At 39.0% G+C, this 22,113-nt stretch overlaps 1 protein-coding gene across 4 annotated transcripts in view; it reads right to left on the bottom strand.

The window, feature by feature from the left end:
* The window catches only part of LOC113139889 (adhesion G-protein coupled receptor D2), an 82,598-nt gene that overhangs the window by 29,284 nt on the left and 31,201 nt on the right, over positions 1–22,113 (bottom strand). For 2 of the 4 annotated variants that reach the window (XM_026323508.2, XM_026323510.2), the window contains 3 exons: positions 16,774–16,815; positions 12,657–12,710; positions 8,394–8,541 (listed from right to left, as the gene is read on the bottom strand). In XM_026323508.2, the coding sequence (XP_026179293.1) occupies positions 8,394–8,541; positions 12,657–12,710; positions 16,774–16,815 (244 nt within the window). Of the gene's footprint in view, positions 1–7,557; positions 7,776–8,393; positions 8,542–12,656; positions 12,711–16,773; positions 16,816–22,113 lie in introns of those variants that run through there. The other 2 variants (XM_026323509.1, XR_003296603.1) reach the window with 2 other exon arrangements.

The following is a 22,113-nucleotide window of genomic DNA, read 5'->3' as shown; positions in this document are numbered from 1 at the left end:
AAGAAACTAAACTTCATAAACACCTATTGGATGGAACATACTACGAGACAGTATTGTCTGATATTTATTTGAATATAAGTAGTCCAAATAGGGTAAGGCAGTTTGGTCTAATTTGCATATATGCAATATATATGCATTTTGAATTTTTCCACTGGGAATAGCTAAAATCAGACATATTCTGATTTCATTGTAGCAGTTTTGGCTGCTGACTGTTATAGATGGAAAAGCACAGGCGGAATTTGAACAATGTCCATGGAGTATTCATACTACACCCACATCACGATTGCCACACCCACTGTAACACAAATGCCTAGCCCTAAAATAAATTCTGATGCCTGTGTAAACATTTTCTGCCAGGTGTTATGTTTAATTGTGCCAGCTGACCGCAAACTACAGTAGCAACAATAAAGTCAAAGGCAAATGTTTATGTTTATATGAAATAATTTTCATCTCCTCAGTCTTCCACTAAAATGTAATCTACGCCAATTAAGACCCACAGCTCAGATCACTGAAAAAGAAAGATGTGCAAATTCTCCTACCAACTTCAATAAGAAAAACACTCCCAAAACAACCCCTGAAGTTTTATTGTTTGATAAATTATCTGGACAGTGTTCCACCTGGGCCTTTCTACTGCCATCTTAAAATGGAAAAAAAAAAAAAAAAAAACACAAGAAATGAGAAATTCCAGTGGCGAAGAGCGGTGCTGTCGGCTGAATCCGTGGCAGTGGCTTGGCAAACGGCGTTTTTCTTTTAACTTTCAATTCTCCTAAGCATGCGTGCTTCACAGCCCCTAGGGCTATTGCCTTTCTCAATCTGTCCCTGGAGAGGCAGGAGTTATGGTCCCTGTCGATTGAGGAGAAAGGGATGTTATTCCCCTGTCACCTCCTGGTCGCACCGTCATCCTCCCTGCCCTGATCTACGGCCTAACCCCCCCCCCCTTACCCCCTTCCACCCACTCTTTTCCCCACTTTGCTTTGTCGTAAGCTGCAGCTATGTCGTTGCCATGGGCTGTTGAGATGAGGACGATGAAAAAATGTTCTGGGGGGGAGGGTGGAGGGTCTGATATTGGTTTAGAGGCGATGTTGGCGGGTGCACGATGGTATTAGTGGTGAGTGCTTTAGTACTGTGTTAAGACACTTGCTGAAAAATTGCGTGTGTGTGTTTGTGTGTACGGAAATGCAATACAAACAGTGTTAGAAGTAGGAGGAAATAAAAATTGTGGCAAATGTGTGATTTAAGCTGGTATATTTTTATATCAAATATTGTGTTATATTGCAGCTTTTTTTACAATGTCTTTTCACTATGATAAAGTGAGACAGCTTGGCCCAGGGGAGGTGACCTGCTCCAGGGCACATGAAGGTCCTTGAGTGACACACTTGATAAGAGAGCAGTGACAGGGTTAAACATGAAAGGCAGTTAGCTAACAGTGGTACGTGATCAAAGGTCTGGCGGCTACTAACCTCTGTGTCACATGAGTCCCTGGTTTCATGTTTGGTAGCTGACTGTTACAAGCACCACAACTCCATTTAATCTTGTTTGCTTCCAATTTATAGACTGCATTGTCTTTTATTTCACATGGTGGAGCTTTTAAAATAACTAAAAGACCAAATTAAGAGTCAGACACAGTGGTCAGTAACTTCATACCTACACCAGCATGAGTATATGTGGCCCAAGACAGGAAATTAACCACTGCACTATTTCTGGCTACACACAGTACTTATAACAACCCGTAGTTAGACAATGGCTTCTCAGGGATGGCTGTTACATGATGAAATTTGTAAGAAGTTTGCATATGCCAATATATTTCTATGAGAAATGAGCTTTACTGGGTTTTTAAAAGCTTCTTTGTAAAAAAGAAACATCTCTTGGTTTTGTTATCTGAATTAGGAACAATGAGCCACTACAGCACAATGTAGACCACCCTTAATCACCAACAACATCAATGAAAATCAGCGCAGACATCAGCCCACCTGACACCTGCTCAGTGTTCAGCCCCATTTCCATACTGGTCAGAGCTTAGCTTTTTTCAGTTATGATTGCCCCTTAGGCACATCCTGAGTTTGTGAGGGTCTCTCTGGGTGAAGGAATAAATAAATAAGCAGATAAATAGATGAATAACCCAGACGAATGGGAGCCCATGTGGCTTGGCCATCCATCATATATTCTATTACCACACTCTCAACAGCACCTGCACTATGTATAATGCAGTCAACCTCCATAAGCAGATACAAATTCGACTCTTTTCCTCCTCAATTTGTTATATCTGACAACGCTACAGTTTGTGCCTTGTTGTTTCTTTGAATTATGAATAGATTCCCTTCACCAGGCTTTCGTTTGGGCAAGATACCATGGCGTTGTTATGCAGAACAGCTACAGAAAACAAATTTGAGCCTAGTACGCTTTGTAGCAGCTGGGCGAATATGCATAAAGAGTTGTGCTTAAAGCCACTTAAGAACAACCAAATGGGCTCGATATATCACCGTTGGATTTGTTTCATTGGGTGTGATGAATCTGAAATGCCAGATTGTAGTATGTGTGCAGAAAATGCAATTGTTTAAGTGTTTTAAATGACATAAGAATGTTTTTGAGATTTTTCACACAACAGTGAAAAATATGACAAGTGTTTCAACTTAAAATTCAATCCTAATTGAGCCATGACACTTCAAACTGTAGATATTCTGTCACTTGCAAAATCAGAGAGTAAACAGAATGGAAGGAGAGTGTGTGAGAGGAAGACAGGAAGCTTGTAAGTAAACACAAATTACCAAATCAGATCGAAGAGTGAGAGACAGTGAAAGAAACCAAGTGGAAGTGAGGCAGGGGAATGTAAATACATGGCAAACCAATAGCACATTTTGACCACTGCCTGTTTTGTTAGGTATTTACACTGTGGGGCTACAATCAAGTCCTCAGAGCTTCAGCCCACATGACAGGAGCCCATTTCAGGGCCACACATCCCCTACACAGCCAAGACAACAACCTGAACAATCTGAATACAAGCTCGAACTCATATGTACACACACAAATCCAAAATTCATATGCACTTAATTGTTCATTACTTATACATATGTAAATACAAATGTAGGGCAGGGGGAAATGCATTAAGTTTAGTTTGTGCAAGGAGAGCAGGCAGTGGAAGACAAGCTTTGGGGAAGTGCTTTTTTTTTTTTTTGAGGGAAGGGGGGCTTGGCTGAACTCTGAAGCTCTGTTTAGTTAGAGCAGATGCAGAATTAGTACACATCACCTTGCATCAGTAAGACACTGAACATGAGCTGCAGCTCAGAGGCCAAATACCTCCCTGTCAAACCAACACACACCTCACATGCAGCACATGTGATTCACTTGGTAATTATCAACGTGTTGTCAAACTCCACAGCAACAACTCATTCTTATTACTGTTCCTAGCGTGCACTGTGTTTGATGAGGATGTACACATCTTGAAACTAAAGCAAAACACAATCAGTTGTAGGGCTCTGTCAAAGAAGGAAAAAACTCATGCTCTTCTGCTTTCAAATTGACCATGAATGTGGTTCACAGCAGTCTGCAAGGTGCAGAGCAGGCAACAGACCACACAAAATATTTGATTTACAGCTAAACAAAGTCATCCTTTGATTAGAACAAATGCTACTATTGGGTATGACTTCATGTTACAGGAGCTGTCTTAGCAGTGAAAGGCTATGTGAACATAGTACAAAGGTATCAGCACTTAACACTGTAGACAAGACTAATAAGTTCAATCACACATTCACATACTTAGTACACTTGAGTGACAATTACAGCTATCTGAAATCACAATGCATGCATTTGTGCCACATATTTATTATTATTATTCATAAAAGATTCAAGGAAACATTCTGCCATCACCTAAAAGCTGCTTTTATTTTGAAATGTATTATATTTTGAGGTACCTATATATGATTATTATTCTACTAAAGGTTGCATGCAGTTGAATGGCGGTTTGTATGAGCTTATCCTACTGTTCTAGATGAATATGTTATGTCTCTGCCAGTTTAGTCATTTTCTGGTGTGTATATATTTCATATGTGCGCCACAATTTTCTCATAAAACAGTGTCACTTCCTCTAGATGTATACTGTTATTGTCATAATTTCATAAAAACTATTGTGACAATATTTGCATATCCCTATTCATAGTGCACGGTCCACAAATGTAGACTTGCAAGTAGAGAGAGTCTACAGCTAGCACCCAGATGAAACTGCTGCAAACATTCTGTCATTTCACAAGGGAATATTTCATTTTTTTGTATTTTTAGAGCTGGAGGTCCTGTTGCTTGTCAATGAACTGGGCTAAACATGCATGACAAGTGATGGTGTGTAGGTTGGTAGGTGGTGAGGGGGAGTCAACCTCATGTTGGTGTCAGAGAAAGATCTGTGTGTAATCTGCCGAAGATGCATGCAACAGACCGCAACACTACTTTATCTACAAGGCCCCTAATTGCGAGGGACTCTGAGGAACACATGTTAGGAAAAGCGAAAGGGGAACGGATGTTCAGGCATATGGTTCCTACAAGCTGGGTTACATAAACTGGAAATGACACCAAAAATCAGGTTTGAAGGTATGAAGTTGATTAAACAGTTGCTTAAAATTGGGGACAGACCAACAACTGACCAACAGGTTACCATTCTGTCTACCCCTTTGTTCTACGTAGATACTGAGCAATCACATCACATAAAATCCTGGCTCAGGTGTATAACGTGATTTAAAAACACAATGAAATTGTGTCAACCCCACAGAATCTATAAATACTGACACATATTTTTGAAACAACAAAATTAGACAAAAACAATGCATACAGTAAAATTTGTAAATTTATACAGTAAAATTTGAGGCAAGAGACCCACAGAAAATTCAGTGACCTTTTGAATTTCAAACATGAACCGTTAAATATAGGTACAGTAACTACTTGTCTGTCTTTGCTCAGTAAGAAGGAGGCTTTAATAAAGCAAGATGACGTGAGGCAACACTGGTGACCCACCATATTATGCCTGCTTAATAGGGCTCACAACCTTCAACTCAGCCATTGTGTGGAGCTATCTCATCAGGAATGCAATACTCATGCATTCACATACCAAAAACACCCACACAACCCTTCCCTTTTCAATTCAAATCCCCACGCACTTCACCCCCTATTCCTCCTTTATTCCTTCGTTATGTGCTTGTCCTTCTCTTGTGCTCACAGCAAATATGTGCTTTACTTTGTTCATATTTTTCAGCATGTATCCTCAGAATAACCCACTGTCTGCCTTGGACATTTGTGCCAACCAACTCCAGTAAACAGAAAGATGTAAAATGCATCAAGGTATCAAATGCACAGCACTACCCCTCTACATACACACATCCCACCCCCCCTCCTGACTGACCTTGTACATGCAAGATACTAGTATCACTTAAGAGATGCTGTGGTTATTGTTGGGAAAAAAATGGGGCACATCTGTTTGTTTGTCACTTGTGCTTTATTGTGAGAAGCCATATTGTACCATATGTGGAGTGTACAATTCAAATAAGGATAAAGTCACTACTTCCTAAAAAGCAAGCTTCTGCTCATTCTGGCCCTGACATGATTGGGATTTCTTTTATCTCATTTGCTCAGCGGTTATAGAGGAGAACACTTTAATGTACTGGACTGTTTGCTAAAGGGTAGATAAATGTACTTTTTACAGTATGTGAAGTTAATAATTGATCATCATAATCATAACCATAATATAAAAAAATGGTCAAACAAGCAAATATGTAAGTAAACACGAACATAATCTGATAAATGTGTAAATATAAATACATGAACTACTAAATAAACCATTCAAATTACATCTAATAGGCTGCAATATTTTCAACAACTAAGGTTTTTCTGAGTTTTCTAAACTCTTTTGCAAAATGTATATCTACCAGCAGCTTTCACAGACATCTGTGCAACAAAGACATCTTTACCTTAATTTTAATAACTCTGTATAGTTAGTGCATGTATGTCTGTGTGTGCCAGTGCTACATAATAATACACACAGAGCAGCATTGGTTTGTACTGTATGTGCACTAAACCTCCAACCCAACTCAATCACATGGAGCTGACAGCATTTGCATTTGGTAGCATTGACTCGGGGAGCAGACTGTAGGAGCAAGCAAATGGGGTGAGTAATATCATCTGACAATCATTTTTCCAGTTAGGTTACATCAAAAACATTTCTGCTGCAGAGTTTGTCAGGTTGCAATTGAGGTTCAGCCATGTAAATGTGACATATGGACTGATTTAACAATTGCACACTAAGTGAATGAAAGAGACAGTAATAATGTTGAGGATCATGCAAATCACCTGCAAAATAAAATGCTGTAAATCACAGCCTGAGATGTTCACGGAGTGGCACAATAACGGCAAGCACATGTACTATTCAAGTATGAATATCATTATTATACAAGTCATAAACCTTTACCCACACTATTTACCAGTTGAAGACTTATTGTCTTTATTATGTATCATGTGATTGTCAATGAAAACAAATGATTAACAGCAAAAAGACCAAAAACAGGATTAAAAATAATGTTTGAAACACTGAAGCAAAGATTTACTAACCTAGATTTTATTCCTTAAAAGAATTTTAGTTACAGTTCTTTATTTCTCAGTACGGCTTTTTCATGAATGTGAGTTCACAGCATGTCTAGTCATTTTTTGTTATTGTTATAGCATGCATTTTAAGACTTGTCATTTAAAGAGATATTCTCATACACTTCTCTGTGTAGCCTGTCTTCGCCTCATGTGTTGGTTACTTTTGCAGCATCAACTGAGGCAATAAAAGTGATTTTCAGACTGGCTTTAAATTACAGAATGAAAATGGGGATCAGCCCTCTCTGTCGTTCTTTCCCTGCTTTGAAACTTGTGTCTCCAGCATTTTCCACAACCAACTGACTGTAAACTCAGCTGACTACAACATGGGTCAGGCAGCTAGATTGAAGCCAGGGCATCTGGTTAGTGTTAAAGTTTAAGAGATCTCTGATGTCTGATTTCACTCACCAAGCCAGTCGATACTCTGTGTTTCAAAATGCCTTGCAGCAATGCACACACACATCCATGAGCTTGACACCACTAAATTAATCAGGGAAAGGTTTAGCTGCATTTGAGGTACTAAACTGTACTGTGAAAATTAAAGTCATTCACAGGCAAGAACTACTACATCTGAAAATTTTAAAATGCAAGGCTACAGATACTGCCCTCACCAAAAAAGAGCTACATTACAAAACAGGTACACACTTATATACTTATATATTCAGATTTTATCTTTCATCCTAATTAAAAAATATCACACAAATGGTGTCCTTACTTTTAAGTGATTGTGAATTGGTTGTGCTTTTTGAGTTGCAAGGCCAGCACAGTAATCAAATAAGCCAGCAATCTTGTGATTTGGACTTACGTTCATTATTATTATTCATATTTTCAATAGATTTAATTTAACCATCAATCTACACTCAATATCCTATAATGAAAGGAGAAAACATGTTTTTTTCATTATTTTTAATATTTAGAAAGAAAATCTAAATTGGCTGTATACTTTTAGTGCTGTGGTGAAAGGTGTACTGTCGCCACTGTCTCACGTTGTTGCAGTCTGGAGCAGATTTTCTTCAAGGTCCAGTCTCACTGTCACTGTCGCTAAAAAGCACCTGCAAAGTATTACACTGCCACCATCATGCGTCACTGCAGGGATGGTACTAACCAGGTGATAAGTAATGCTTTATGGATTTCTGGCACAACTTCACCCACTGCCAAGGTGCCTGATGGAAGGAGATCACCCTTAAAAAGTAAAGACTCCTGTGCAATAACTCCATTCCTGCACCTACACGTTCTGGCTTGGGGTCTCTGTCAGGTTGTCTGGTATTCTCCAGAAATCATGTTTGGAGTTATGCACAAATGTTTCAGTTTTTGTCTCGTTAGACCAGATAATCATTTTCCGCATACTCTCAGAGTTCTTTAAATTCCAACAATTATCTACACCTGCTAGGTCTTTAAAGTGATTTAAAATTAAAGACAGTGTATTCAGGCCACTGTATATCTCACTTAGGTTCAAAGAATATCTGTATTGACAATACCTTCTTTATTTTACAAATGCACACCAGATTGTTATTATGAGTGTATACAAATAAAAGTAGACCCTTTACAGATTCAAATGATATATTGCTTTTATCTGTACGATCAAAACTGACATAGTAATGTAAGTTTGTTTTGGCGTTATCAGGAGAAGATGCCACAAAATGCACCGGCACATTCGTGGACCCCTGAGGGTTAAAGTTGCTCACCCAGTGCACATTATGAATAATATTTAGACTTTTGAAATTTTGACCTTAATATATATGTATAATTTTCTAGTGTATGGTATTGATATGAGAACTCACATTTGGTCCTCTCATCCTCCTTTCCCAGACGTGCTGTACAAGTGTAGGTAGGGGTGGTCTCATCTTCATGGCTGGTGGTAGTCCCAAGTGGGAAACTGACACGGCGAGAGCTGGTAACTGAGCTGGATGGCCGGGAACTGGCACAATTCTGCAAAAATAATAAGACAGTGTTAGCTGCAGGACACATTCATCCATTATCTGTACCTGCTTATTCCTATTTAGGGTCCCCGGGATCTGCTGGAGCCTATCCCAGCTCTCTTTGGAGAAAGGCAGGGGAACACCCTGGACAGGTTGTCAGTCTATCACAGGCTGCAGGAAACACTTATATGATTTTACAGAGTTGTAGGTATGAAACAATACAAAATCATTGGTGTCTATCTATTAACAGATAAGAACAAAGATGTCATGTTGTCATGTTCATCCACAGTACGCACATTTGTGTTTCTTTTAATTTACAAATATTACGGTTATCAGTCTAAACAGAAGTTTGTCCACACATTTTTTAAGAGTGAAAAAACATGTATTCAAAGTGTTTGCATTAAATACAACTTACAAAAATTTAGGAGTAATAATGGCTTTTTAGATTTTCACTGTTGTCTACTGATAAAAATATTACATTACCAAAAGTATATTCCTCATTAAGCAGCCACGATCACTAGTAGACATTAAAAAGATGTGGGCTATTGCAGACTATATTGTCCTTCCCACTGTTCCAGAATTAACACTGGGCATCTGTTCTACGAATTTAACTCCTTGTTTCACACATGCATCTTCTAGCCAGACCAAAATAAACACCAATCACCGAAAAACGATTTGTTTGTACATCTCTCAAACAGAATAGGGGGATTCAACAAGCTCCAGGCCCTCTTGTATTACATACTGCATTTCTATCAAGCAGTAATGTTTCATATGGCAAACAACTGAGGCCTGCAATTCTGGCTGCTTTTTTTGTATAGTTGATGTTCAGGTCCAGTGCACAGGACACAGACATACAAACACACACACATACACAGAAATGGAGAGAGACAAATACATGCACTGTGTCATTAGATGCCAGTTTAACCAGGTTTACTAGCAACCAAAACAAATGGCATTCATCTGCATGTGTGAAAATCAAATTCTAGTCCATTTTCTCTGACACTATGGTGCCAACCAAGTCCTCACTTTTATCTTGTCAAAACTTGAATTAAGATTTAAAAAAACTAATCCGCTTCCAATTTATATCTATATTTCAGTGGTGTCAGGGGTATGGAATATTGGGTGGGGGTGTTTTTTATTTGAGTCTCACAACTGACAGCTTTATTTCACAAAGCAATCTGGCTATGTGTGTACAAGAGGGAGGTCAGGGTGGGTCAGAAGGCACTTGGTATCCAACTCACAAGCTACACTGGTCACTGTGGGCTGGTATTACTCATGCTGTGTGGACATAAATCTGTGTACAAAGTCACATTTTGGGGGTACTCGACATCCTTATGAGGACGAAAATTCAAAAAAGTTCATCGTTAAATGTTAGATTGACACATGGCTTAGGTAAGGTTAGATGCAGGTTGAGGGTTGGGCAAGTTGTGGTTATGGTTAAAATAAGTGTAAGTCAGTGTACTGCTGATGGGAATCAGACTTACTATGTCTTACTATGGTTGAGACTATAATGTGTCTGATACTTTTCTTGTGTGGACATTTTGGAGTTGTGAGGATGTGGCTGGTCCTCCCATCAAATGTTTTTTTTTTTTGAGGTTTAAGAGGTTAGGGTTAGGGTAAAGGTTTAGTCATTTAGTTGGGGTGGTTAATGTTAGAGTAAAGGTCGAGGGAATGCATTTTGTCAATGAATGTCCTCAAAAATAATGTGTGTTGTGTGTGTGTGTGTGTGTGTGTGTGTGTGTGTGTGCGTGCGTGCGTGTGTGTGTGTGTGTGTGTAAATCCCCACCCTCTGGGCATAACAAAAAGGTGTGTGTGTGACCTCAACCATGTAGAGGGCTACTATAAGGAAGAGAGCTAAAGAGGTTGACAGAAGTGTGGAATTAAAGAAGGGGGGGAGTGTGATTAGATTTGGTGGAATTTATATATGAGGTCACCAAGGTCAGCGGTGTATACTGCCACTGTACCAGGAGCAATATATAGTTAAATTGTTCCGAGAGTATTTAAACCATTTTCAGGCTTTTGCTCTATGTATGTTATTACAATAATTAGTGATACAACTGTTTACGCACAGTAAATGACTGTACTGAATCAGCCTAGTGCTTTTCCATCCATCCATCCATCCATCCATCCATCTATATTCACTTATTCCCAAATTAGGGTCAGGGGGATCTTCTGGAGACTATCCCAGCTCTCTTTGGGTGGAAGGCAGGGGTACACCCTGGTAAGGTCACCAGTCCATCACAGGGCAGTGCTTTTACTTCCATACAAAATCTGTCACACCAGATAATCATAGAGATGTTAGAATATTAGTAGGATCAGCTCTAGGGTGACTTTGACATTAGCAAAGCTAAGTATTGGCTGCTTTTAATAGCTAGTGCTAGGAATAAAAAGGGGACAACTGAAGTTTTAAATGATGTTTTTTAATTAAATTCTCTAAATTCTTAAATTTGCAGTGAATTACACTACTGGGTTAACCCACCAATCATTGCAAAAAATACTACATATAAATCCCTCTATCTCTGACAAGTGCCATTTGTCTTCAAATGACCCCATATGCAGTAACACCGCCAAAGCCTCTTTATCCCTCACCCGGTGAGGCATGATACCCAATCCTATGTTTTACAACAAGGGGATATATAGGGGCATGTGCGGTCATCTAGAGCCAAATGTCTCCTATCTAACCAAAGGACAGGTAGATACAGTATTTCAAGTAGGATTTATGGCACAAAATAGTACTAGCTAAAAACCGTCAGGCATCTAATGGCTAAAAAACGCATTCTGGTAGTGCAACCCGGCAAGATTGGAAAACTGCCACCACAAGAGGGGCGATGAAACAGTAAAAAAAAAAAGGGGGGGCGGGGGGATTCACTGATAACAGGAGTTGCCAATATATCACACTGCACTTGATGAAAAGGGGCCCCCAGGGACCACCCACTCACCCAACACAGACACACATACGTTATCTATTCATTTGCTTTATTTCTTCCCATCCCGTCCATCTCTGAGGTGGGCTCAAAAGGAAAAAGGGGTACCCTGATATTTTAAAAATCAGTCTGCTGTCAAAAATGGCTTAATTCCTTCTTCAAAGAGTAGGGGGTGTATGTATATATCGAGCTGTGGGAGGTGCAGGACAAAATGCTGCTGGCCATAAAGCATGGCACAACAGCATGGGAAGAGGAGTAGAGTTAATGTGATCACTCATAAAAGACAAGATGCATTTTGTGTTTGTGTGTGTGTGCTTGTATATCTATCTTTGTGAGGACCATGAAAATATTGGCATGAAGACATTTTCACTTAAGGTGTGGTTTAGGTTTGCGTTAAGGTAAGGGTTGGGGTTAGGCATTTAGGTGGACAAGGTTATTAAGGCAGTAGGGATTACATTACATCAGGGAGTGTCCCAAAAGATATAAGTACAAGTCTTTGTATGTATGTGTGTATATGTGTGTGGTGTGTGTGTGTGAGAGAGAGAGAAAAAAAGGGAGATGGGGGGTTGTGACGGAGAGATAGAGAGAGATATGTCAGGGGCAAAGGAGTGTGGAATACTGGATATTTGTCAAGGTGCTACATGAGGTTCATAATTGTCTGTATATGTGTAGTATATACCGGGTTGTATGTGTGCTATGGATTAACTACTTTTAAAGTGGCTTGCATAGGCTATGAACTTCCTAGGCACACACACATATACACACAACTGCAGCATCCTACTGCTTCAGCTAAACAGCAGCATCCAACAAGGTATAAATACTGGCTTGACACTTTAATGTCAGGGGACGGCTTGTCCTGGATTAGAAACTTGTAACCCACAGCAGAGCTTGACATTGCTGGGATGAAGGTGCTGCAATGGACGGAGTGGGGGGAGGAGGGGTTATTACAAAGGGTCTACATTTGATGTATAAGGGCATCTAGTATGGACTGTCGACTAGTGAGAAGCTAGCAGACGTACAATGTTGCTTTGAGGCCAGCTTTCATTGGAATTATTGGACTGGTGATGTTTTTTTTTTCCATGTGGAGCAGAAGGTATAACAAAAGTTGAGTCTGGCACACCAGTATGACAGAGACACACATACAAAGGCATAAAGACACATACAGATACACACACTCACAGGAAAATAGAGGATTACATACTGAAAAATGTGACGCTTTTCTCCTCTCCTTGATCCTGTTGACCGTGCTCCGAACCTGAAAGAAAGAGGGAGAGAATGGAAGACAAAGAGATAAGTGCAGCTGACACAGCAGTCAATGAAGCACAATTACAGTGGATCAAAACAAAACATCTTTCAGAGCAAATACCTACCAGCACCCAACGTGTGAAATGGAGAAAGAAGAAGAAAACATGAAAAGAACTCAACAAATTTTTAGTGTGAGTTTTCAGACACTGATGAGCATCGGTTGCAAAGGTGCACGTGTGGGTGCTGTTTGTGTGTGTGTGTTCCAGTATGTCCCAGTGGCTAATGGGACTTGAAAGTGACACATAGAGCTGGCAAACTAAGGAGACGACTTCAAGCCATCATCAGTCAACAGAGAGCGCCGGGACCAACAAATGGAGCTATTGGAGGAGAAGGGACCGTCCTAGCAGAACAGATTACATTTTTACACTCCGGATGAAACACTGTACTGCATGCTTTCATTTAACACATATAATACCTGACAAGAACGTCAGAGATTTATGAAATATATAGTATACATACATACCATTTTAGTCTATACCTATAATCAAATTAAACCTCAATCCTAATTTGTGATTTACTTGCTTATTTACTATAGTAGAAATAACCCTTATAGGAAATTTCATTTTAAAATTAGATAACCACTCTATTATTTTGTAATATTATAGACATCAATGCCACTCCAAGACCTCTGCCTACAGAGCAGAAATAATTTTGATGACCTGAAGATAATTTCTTATATTAAATTTTCCTTTTAACTGATTAACTATGTTTTGTAATTTAACCCACCTAAGTGCTTATGGTTACTATTATTTGCAAATATTTCCTGTGTGACACTCATACAAGACAAAAATTTGAAAGCTTATTGTGTTGATAGTCCATTACATAAAACACCATACCAATAAACTTTAAAAAGAATTTTATGGTAGTGCAATTTTATCCATCAGCTCCAGTGCATATTAATATATTAGTACAGTGAAAAATGTATTACTAGACACACTTTTGGTAGAAAGTATATAAAGCTCAAAATTCACATTAAATTGCTTAAACACTGTTAGGGTTACCCATATGAGGAATTATTCTCTATTAGAAAAATATGATCCCTGATCTATTATCATACTAAATGAAATTTTAACTGAAAAACAAGAAAACATACAGAGCAGTAGGAATTACTCAGTGTGCAGTTCAGTAGCATGGGCTGAAGTCTTATATGAAAAGCCTGTGGCACTTTAAACGTCTGTATACGTGTGTGTACGTGGCTGCGCACATTGTCAGCACTCACTGTGAATTTGTAGCAGCTGGGCACTCACTACAGCCCGTCCCAGCCCAGCCCACCACGTTAGTGAATATGCATTATGGCTTATGGCTTCATTACGCCGTGGTGTGTTATAAATTATGACACCACACTGAACACACACACACACACACAGGATGTTTTGCATACACAGCACCGTTGAAGGGCCACATAATGAAGAGAGCTCAAGTCTTGTGACAAGGCAGATTCAACGGTACAAACGTCATGTTTACAAAACCCTCCTATAATTTCTGACAGGATCTGCAGAAGGGGTTCCACATAGTGCAAATGCTGGAAAGACAATGTCTTAACATTATTTAATGGGGAAAGTGCAGAAAGACCTGGGAATTTCACTGTTATCAAAAGCATCTGGTGTGCTGAGGCAATTACATGACACAACTTAATTAATCATTTGACAATGAGGGGAAGGGCATTGTTTTATATGACTGTTATGTGTTTAAGGGGTTTTGCGCACACTCAAGGTTTCACAATGATGCAAAGTGTTGTTCCCCATGTAAATGGGCGCTAAGCAATTATCATATGAAAGCAGCACGCCCAACAACACCTGCCAACATCCTTGGAGCTGATGGAAATAAAAGGTCATCAAAGCGTGGGATTACAAGGTGACCACCAAGGAAAAGCTAATTGCAATGAATAATGGAAAACTACTGTCAGGTAATTAGCAATTAAAACATTTTTTTACTGTAATAGCAGAAGATTTAGTCTGCCTTCCATGCCATATTTGTAATTACTGAGCCTGGAAACCACCCTCATGAATGGAGTATTTTCTGACTTTAAGGCACTAGTTAATTCAACAGTTTTAGCATATCAAAGTAAAATTTCTTTACACTAATATGGTTTAGAGACTAATTTGTTCTACCAGGTTAACAACCTACAGCGACTTTGCAAGGTTTTTTCTTCACTCTGTGGAGTTTCTTACACTGAGCAGCATCATTCTCCATGTGCTATGTCAGTGCTGAGTTATGATCCTTACATATCACACACACATATAGCTAAAACACAGGTTCAAAATGAAATATACTGTATAATATCACGACCTGGTACCATATGTCCACCATCCTCTCCCACAGTGTCACTGTGCCATGGACTGATGTCTGTAATAATGCAATTAAAGGAACCGCCCTGTCTCACGCTGGCCTTTCCCTGATACTGACACAGGGAATAAACAAAACAAAAACAAAAACAAACAAAAAAAACTTTTGAGTGAGAAGAAAGACGATCACTAGAAAGGTGATGCGTGAAAGAAATGTGCAGATGAGAATAACAGCAATATTACTTTTTTTTTTTCAAACATTCAAAAGTGTGGTACTTTTAAAAACTGGACCATCCGTGTGAGCTGCTCAGAAAGACTCCAGGAACAAAGAAAACCTGAATTAAAAAAAAAAAAAAATCCCAAGTGCTAAAAAAGACACTTAAGCAAGAATGCTGGGTTGATTTATTTTACAGTGTGATGGGTCAGCCTTCCCTGTGCGTTGCCTATGACTGAGGGACAGCTTTTCATGCTCTGACATGGTTAAAGAAATGAAAGAGAAGAGTAGAAAAAAAATGATGGGAAATGCAAATTGAGAAAAAGTCCTCTTGGACAGTCAAACAGTGACAATGACAGAAAGATTTAAAAAAAAAAAGAAATGAGATGGAGAAGAAAGGGGGACTAATGTAATACTGACCATTATCTTTGAAGACCTAAGTCTTTCACAAAAAAGCTGCCTGTGTACAATGACAGTGTCCTTGTACATTTAAAGCAAAAAGAAGCAAATGAAAAGATTAGGTATGTTGTATTCATCAGACCTCAGGACTCATCAACCAAGACTCATCCCACTTCCAGCCCACAGCTTGCCAAGGAGACAGCTTGTTAGAATAACTTTGGCAAAATGTTTTTGCTGTGATGTTAACAGGTCTTTTTCTATTTACCATATCATATGGATCTCCAGAAAACCCATGTTTTGCACAGACTACTTTGAAACATTTGTTAAATCAGGAGTGAAATTTCAGGGTAAATGTGCTACAAGACAACTTCAACTTTTCACTTTTCTCCTTAAACTCTGGAATGGGATGTGTCTAAAATGAGAAATAGAGCCCCGGTTCACAAAAAGTGTTGTATTTTAACAAGACTCAGATTCAATATCAGCCATGTACTTTTAACCCCATTTACATATACTAAGAGCCACAATTGACCAAGAGTGATTTTCATGATTTGAGTCTCATCCATTAAATCGTAAATCTCTTGTCTCTCGCCACTCACCCACCCTCCACTCCCACACGGCTATGATGTATCTAAATGGTAATAACGCAGTATCTCAATACTATATTTCTGCACTCCTTTATTGCATAGTGTTGGTTGCATATTGTTTTTCTTTTTTTCCCCCTATTGTGGTTATTGCATGGGGCCATGGGAAGCCCTGGCCAGCGGCTTTGTCAGGATGCTAAATGGAGGGCCGTGAGTTTAAAAACTTAAAGAGGCAGTGAAATATTAGCCAATGTGGGTGAGGAATGAGTGGCTGAGAACCGCAGCGTGTCAGTGTTTAATGGTCGGACTCAGATGCATATAAGTTAGTCCAAGCATGAAGGGCAGTGGGATGCTCGCGTGGAAACGATGTCCCCTCCCCTCCTTCCCATCCCTCCTCCCGTCTCACATACATCCACACACATACACATCCATGCTCTCACACCCCACCCACACAGCTTTTAAGCAGGGAGCCCATCAGAAACTTGTCATTTCTCTCATTCACTCCGACAGCCTTGAGACACAATGCAGACTTACCTCTGTGTTGTACACCCCATATATCAGGAAGATGAACAGGCCCTGCAAACACAGACAAAGAAAGAGAGCAAGACAGAAAGAGAGTGAGAGAAAGAGGAAGAGGACAAAGTTGTTACAGTTGTTTTCTCTCTTATCCTCTACTGAAAACAAAGATCAGACCTAATGATTAGAGCGACATGTACTGATTCATACTCTACATCAGCTTTGTTAAAGTGAAGTAGAATGCAGTGAAAAGTAATGAGAGAAGAGGCAGGACTTGAAAGAGTGCAACTTCTCTAAACTGGGCCACCTCGGTTTACGATTATTTCAACTACAATACTTGTGCTCCTCATTCCAGCCCCCACTAAGCCATCAAAGGCTCAAATCCAAGGTTCCACACGGCTTCATCGAAATAGAAAATCTCAAGTGTGCATGGTCAGTCAGTGTTGCAAGACATAGAAACACACACACATATGATTGCATACAAACAAACACAGGCGTCAGATGCAGGGTTCAAGCTCCCACTGCACACAGAGTCGATGCATTCACATGCACAAAATATGCCACATAATTAGTCATAAAATTTTGAGGAAACAAATACAATATGAACACAACCACATATAAAAAAGACACACATGCACATAAAGTGTGCAACCCAGGCCAGATAAAACTATCAAGGAAAACCATTGGAGGAAAGCGGGGAAAGAGAGAGACAGAGAGAGCATAATGAAAAAAATGACACATAAAAGAAGATATTTCATGTTCACAAAACTCCACGGCTAGTACCCAGGGCCCAAGAATGCCATGCCCTTGGATGCATAAAGGCTGCACTTTTGGTCACAGAAAAACAGCTATTTTTCATTCCAATCCATTGTGACACCCATTGAATGTACAAGCTGTGCATTCGCCTTCAGGCCATAATGTAATCCTGTACCCTCAATGGAAACTTAGTGAGAACAACATTCTCAGAGCACCGATTGAACTGTGCCACAAAAGCTGTACAGAGAAAAATGAAAAGGCAGGTAAAATCCAAGGCTAATAGATACAGTAGATTCTTTAATAAGCCGACTGTATGGCAACATGGGTCTAGCTACCAAACACACACACAAACACAAAAAAAAAAAAAAAAAAAAGTACATCTCTCCCTTTTCATTGCTCCGAGTGTGTGTTTGTGTCGGGTTCATCTTTAAACAAGGGTAAGGACACATCCTGAGGACAGACAGTCACAACCTGGTCAGGCAGGCACAACCTGCATCAATCAAGCTGAGTTTGAACCATCCAATTTTTGCCAGAGGGAGATCTCGATGCATCACCATTGACAACATGATTTGGGGGACCATTCAGAGTGACAGGCCGACGATGGCCAACGACAACGACCTCTAGCCCAAGCTACAGCCTATTCACCTCCTACTGGCTGCTCTCTTGTCCTCCAGGGACTGAATTGCCCTGTCTGTCGGGCTGTCAGCTGACACCTTAAGACATCCATCCTCTTTAAACTGACAATTCTGCTCATCTTTGGCGTGCTGAAGACAACAAGCTGAGATCTGAGACCTATGATTTTATCTATACATATCTTACTTTCAAGTGTATATAATGCTAGCTACAAGCCGATACAGTACAGAAAATAACTGATTTATAAGACAAAAAAAAAAAAGATCATTGATACTCCATAGTAAACAGTGGCCATGAGGGGATTGGCTAGATTGTTTACAACTGTGACTGTAAAAGTGCAACTATATCTGTGGCTTTCAAAGCTCATCTTCTGGTTCACAGTTTAACTTCCAACTTCCACTCAGCAAGTGAAATAACTATTCACAGATCCAATTCATCAGTAACAAAGGATGGTCCCGCAGAAAAAAACACTCACCACATAACAAAACATTTTGGCAGTGCCTTTTTCCAACCACAATCACACACTATCGTTACATCTTATCATCTTTGCTCCAATGTCTACAGGGCACTGTAGCACAATGAGACTGGACCTGCAAAGGCCAGAAGCTTTCTGAGACACTTTTCTTATATGCTAAGTTCTGACCTTTTTCCTATAGATTACCAGTAGTCTACAAGTTAATAGAGGCCATATTCTGTATTATTTGACTGCACTTTTATTTAACTCTGCAATACCTAACAATCCTTTTAGCTCCAAATGTTTCACATGGTTTATGATTTTAGCAGGCAGACCTCCATGATATCAAACAAACTAGGCCAAAAAAGAGATTACTACAGTTCATCATTAGACTAAAGTCTTACCAAAGAAAGTTTAGTCATGTTTGTATGTGATATTACATTGAAACATTTAAAATCATAGAAAACTACTTGATTAATACATCAACATCATGTGTAACAAAGGCTTCCTCAGTGCCACTATTTAAAGAGTGTACTTTGAACCCTTTTATTTGGGTTAACAAAGGCCACACAGTAAGGCCACTGTAATGTAAAATATGAAGTTCAGTCTTAATTAAAGAAGACACAAATTTGTTGAAATCACAAGCAGACTTACATACATACTGTTCATCATAAAAAACATTCTGGTACCATTTATTCTTTTCACACAGACACACATAAGCACCCAGATACAGTAACAGGCAGTGGGTGGTTAATTTGCAACACATACTCGATTGTATTGCATTAGAATGGCAATTTCCAAGTTATTGTTGCAATTTGATTAACATGTTTTTGATCATTCCTCCTATTTGTAATAAATCTTTTGTTCTACAGTAAACAAAGTGGAGAGAACATGCAATGCACATTAGGAAAAATGATCTATTAAAATATTACTGAGTTAAAAATAAGTGGCAGCAGAACAATAATGATGGATTGTTTTAAAATGTTAATTCATTAATATTTTCACTAAAAACAAACACAGAAGAAAAATGGGGCACATTATTTAAATGCATGTGTGCTTTTCTGTTTCTTTTGAACTCAGCAGCAAATTCTACAAATTTATGCAAAGAATGGACGCGGTTGCTTTCAAAGTATTGCAATAGTGTACATCAAACAGGGAAGCATAAATTAATTACCACCCAGTTAATTAGGTAACAATTGTATGTTTAAAAAGTTAAAGCCAACAAACACTGTGTTTGACCAAATCATTATCACTCCAGAGATATGTTTCATGCTTCAATGCATGGCACAAAATAGTATTTCTTCAAATGAACAAGGGGTGTTCCTTCTTATTAAATGCAGAGAGCTTTGTCTGAGAAAGCACAAAGAAATAATCAAAGTCAAAGATCAGTTTACCTACAAAGAAATGTAAGTCAGTTCCAACAACACAGGATGCTGTGCTCAAACCCTTACTACTATGTTTACTACTGGCTGTTTGTGGTGCTGACAACCTACTTTTAGAAATTTCAGCTGTTCCCCCTCTGTTGTTCTAGTCATTTAAAGCATCAAATGAGTGCATTAAATGTTACAGATGATCCATCTGTCACTGATAACGCCTGTAATAAAAGCATAATTCCAGTGTTTGTGTAAGTCCACTCATCCACTTAATATATATGAACGCATAAAAGGCTTATTTGCCTTAAGTGTCTGAAGTTTAGAAAGAATTCCTTATAGCTGGTCTTTTTCGAATACCAGCTTTTGTAAAATATAATTTCGATTCAGATTTTGAGGGAAATCAATCATTTCATAAAAAGCACCACTGACTGGAGGTCTTTCACTCATTTAGTCAAGACAAAGCAAATAGGCAGCAGGTGGGAGATGAGTGTGAGCTGAAAAACACCTTGCACAGAATACAAGGCTGTTGGTGGTTGTACTTATAGCTGCCAGGATTGAGTCTCGTGAGCTTCAGTGGTAATTATTATGTTAGAAGTAAGTCAGGTAGCAACCAACATACAATGAGCAACAAATAAGTGTACAATTTTTATTACAGCTTTAATGTGTTTTTGAAGGCATACATCCAAGTATTGCTCTTTTGGAAAACTGCATCAATAAAAGGAGGTTTCATAGGTGAATACTTTAATAAACTGTGTTACTTTATTGATAGAGATTTAAAAGACACCAAAATGTATACAAATGTTGTACTTCCTTGTTATTTTATGACAATAGGCAAGAAAATTTTTCATTTGGTAGTTCAACCTGTCTTATTTTACACATAAGCTCCTCACACACTATGGCAGTACAAAAACAAATGCACAATGTTAGCCCTGACACATTTCTTTCTGTTTTACAAATTATTACAAATTCTCTGTGAACAATGCTTTTGTACTGTATTTACTCCCCTCTCTTACATTTCAGCACCCCTATTTCCCATCTCAATCAACCTCCCCAAAGTTGGGGAACGCAGTGCTGGCAGGTAAAAATCTCAGAAAACAGCAAGTTTATGACATTGTCCTTGGGAAACAAATTTCAATGCACAGATATGTCTTGGCAAGGAGAGAGAGAGAGATTGGCAGGGCAGCTTTCTCTTTCTTGCTGGAATATATTGCTGCTGTCAACTTAGTGCTCCCCTTTGTCTGTGTATATGTATGTGGATGTGTGTGTGTGTGTGTGTGTGTGTGTGTGTGTGTGTGTGTGTGTGTGTGTGAGTATATGTATGCGGATGTGTGTGTGTGGTGGAGGAGGTAAAAAGTATAACATAAGGTATAATAACCTGTTTCTGTTTATTTATTTAAAAAAACAAATAAAATATTGTTTTTGGTAGCAACAGAAAATAGGTTCTGGGTGTAACCGACAAAACTGTGATGTACAATGAACGTTGGCATTGTACAAGTTCAATTTTTGTCTCAATGAACGTTGGCATTGTACATCACAGTCTATGTTGGCAGTCACTCCAATGACAAACACAATTTAATAATTTCATCAGTTCCACTAATAAAATGTCACAGAAGTGTAGGGCCTGAAAGCAGCTATGGTCACACTCAAGCAGCTATGGTCACACTAAGCTGTCTTAAGTGGCATTCCAGGGGAGCAGAATAGTAACCAAATGCTATCTTCACAAACACTGAGCTCTTTGAAGGTATAATAACAAATGGGCAGGGATTCCAGCGTATGGGCCCCTTCACCCCTGGGTCTCTTCCACTGTGCTTTTGCCTGCAATTAATGTATTTCAGCATAACAAGTTTCTTCTTCCATTACGTTGATCATGGTGACTGACCTGACTGAAGCACTCTAAGGGTAAACGTCTAAGCTTCTATTCAATATCTATGTAGCTGAACACATTTTGTAAATCCTCAGCATTACTAGAAATATTGCAATATTGTTTCTAGTAATGCACATGTACAGTATAGTGCATGTGATTTGTACAAATGGGAAAAAACACAGACATGGTCTTTGAGAACCACAAGCTTTCCATGGTCTAATAGGTGATAGAAATTCAGCCTTTACAAACATACAATGTCAGAAATTAAAGCAATTTAG

Source organism: Mastacembelus armatus, chromosome 4, assembly GCF_900324485.2.
Source record: "Mastacembelus armatus chromosome 4, fMasArm1.2, whole genome shotgun sequence".
Lineage (NCBI taxonomy): Eukaryota > Metazoa > Chordata > Actinopteri > Synbranchiformes > Mastacembelidae > Mastacembelus > Mastacembelus armatus.
Note: the sequence above shows the minus strand (reverse complement) of the source record. Positions and strands in the feature narration are given on the sequence as shown.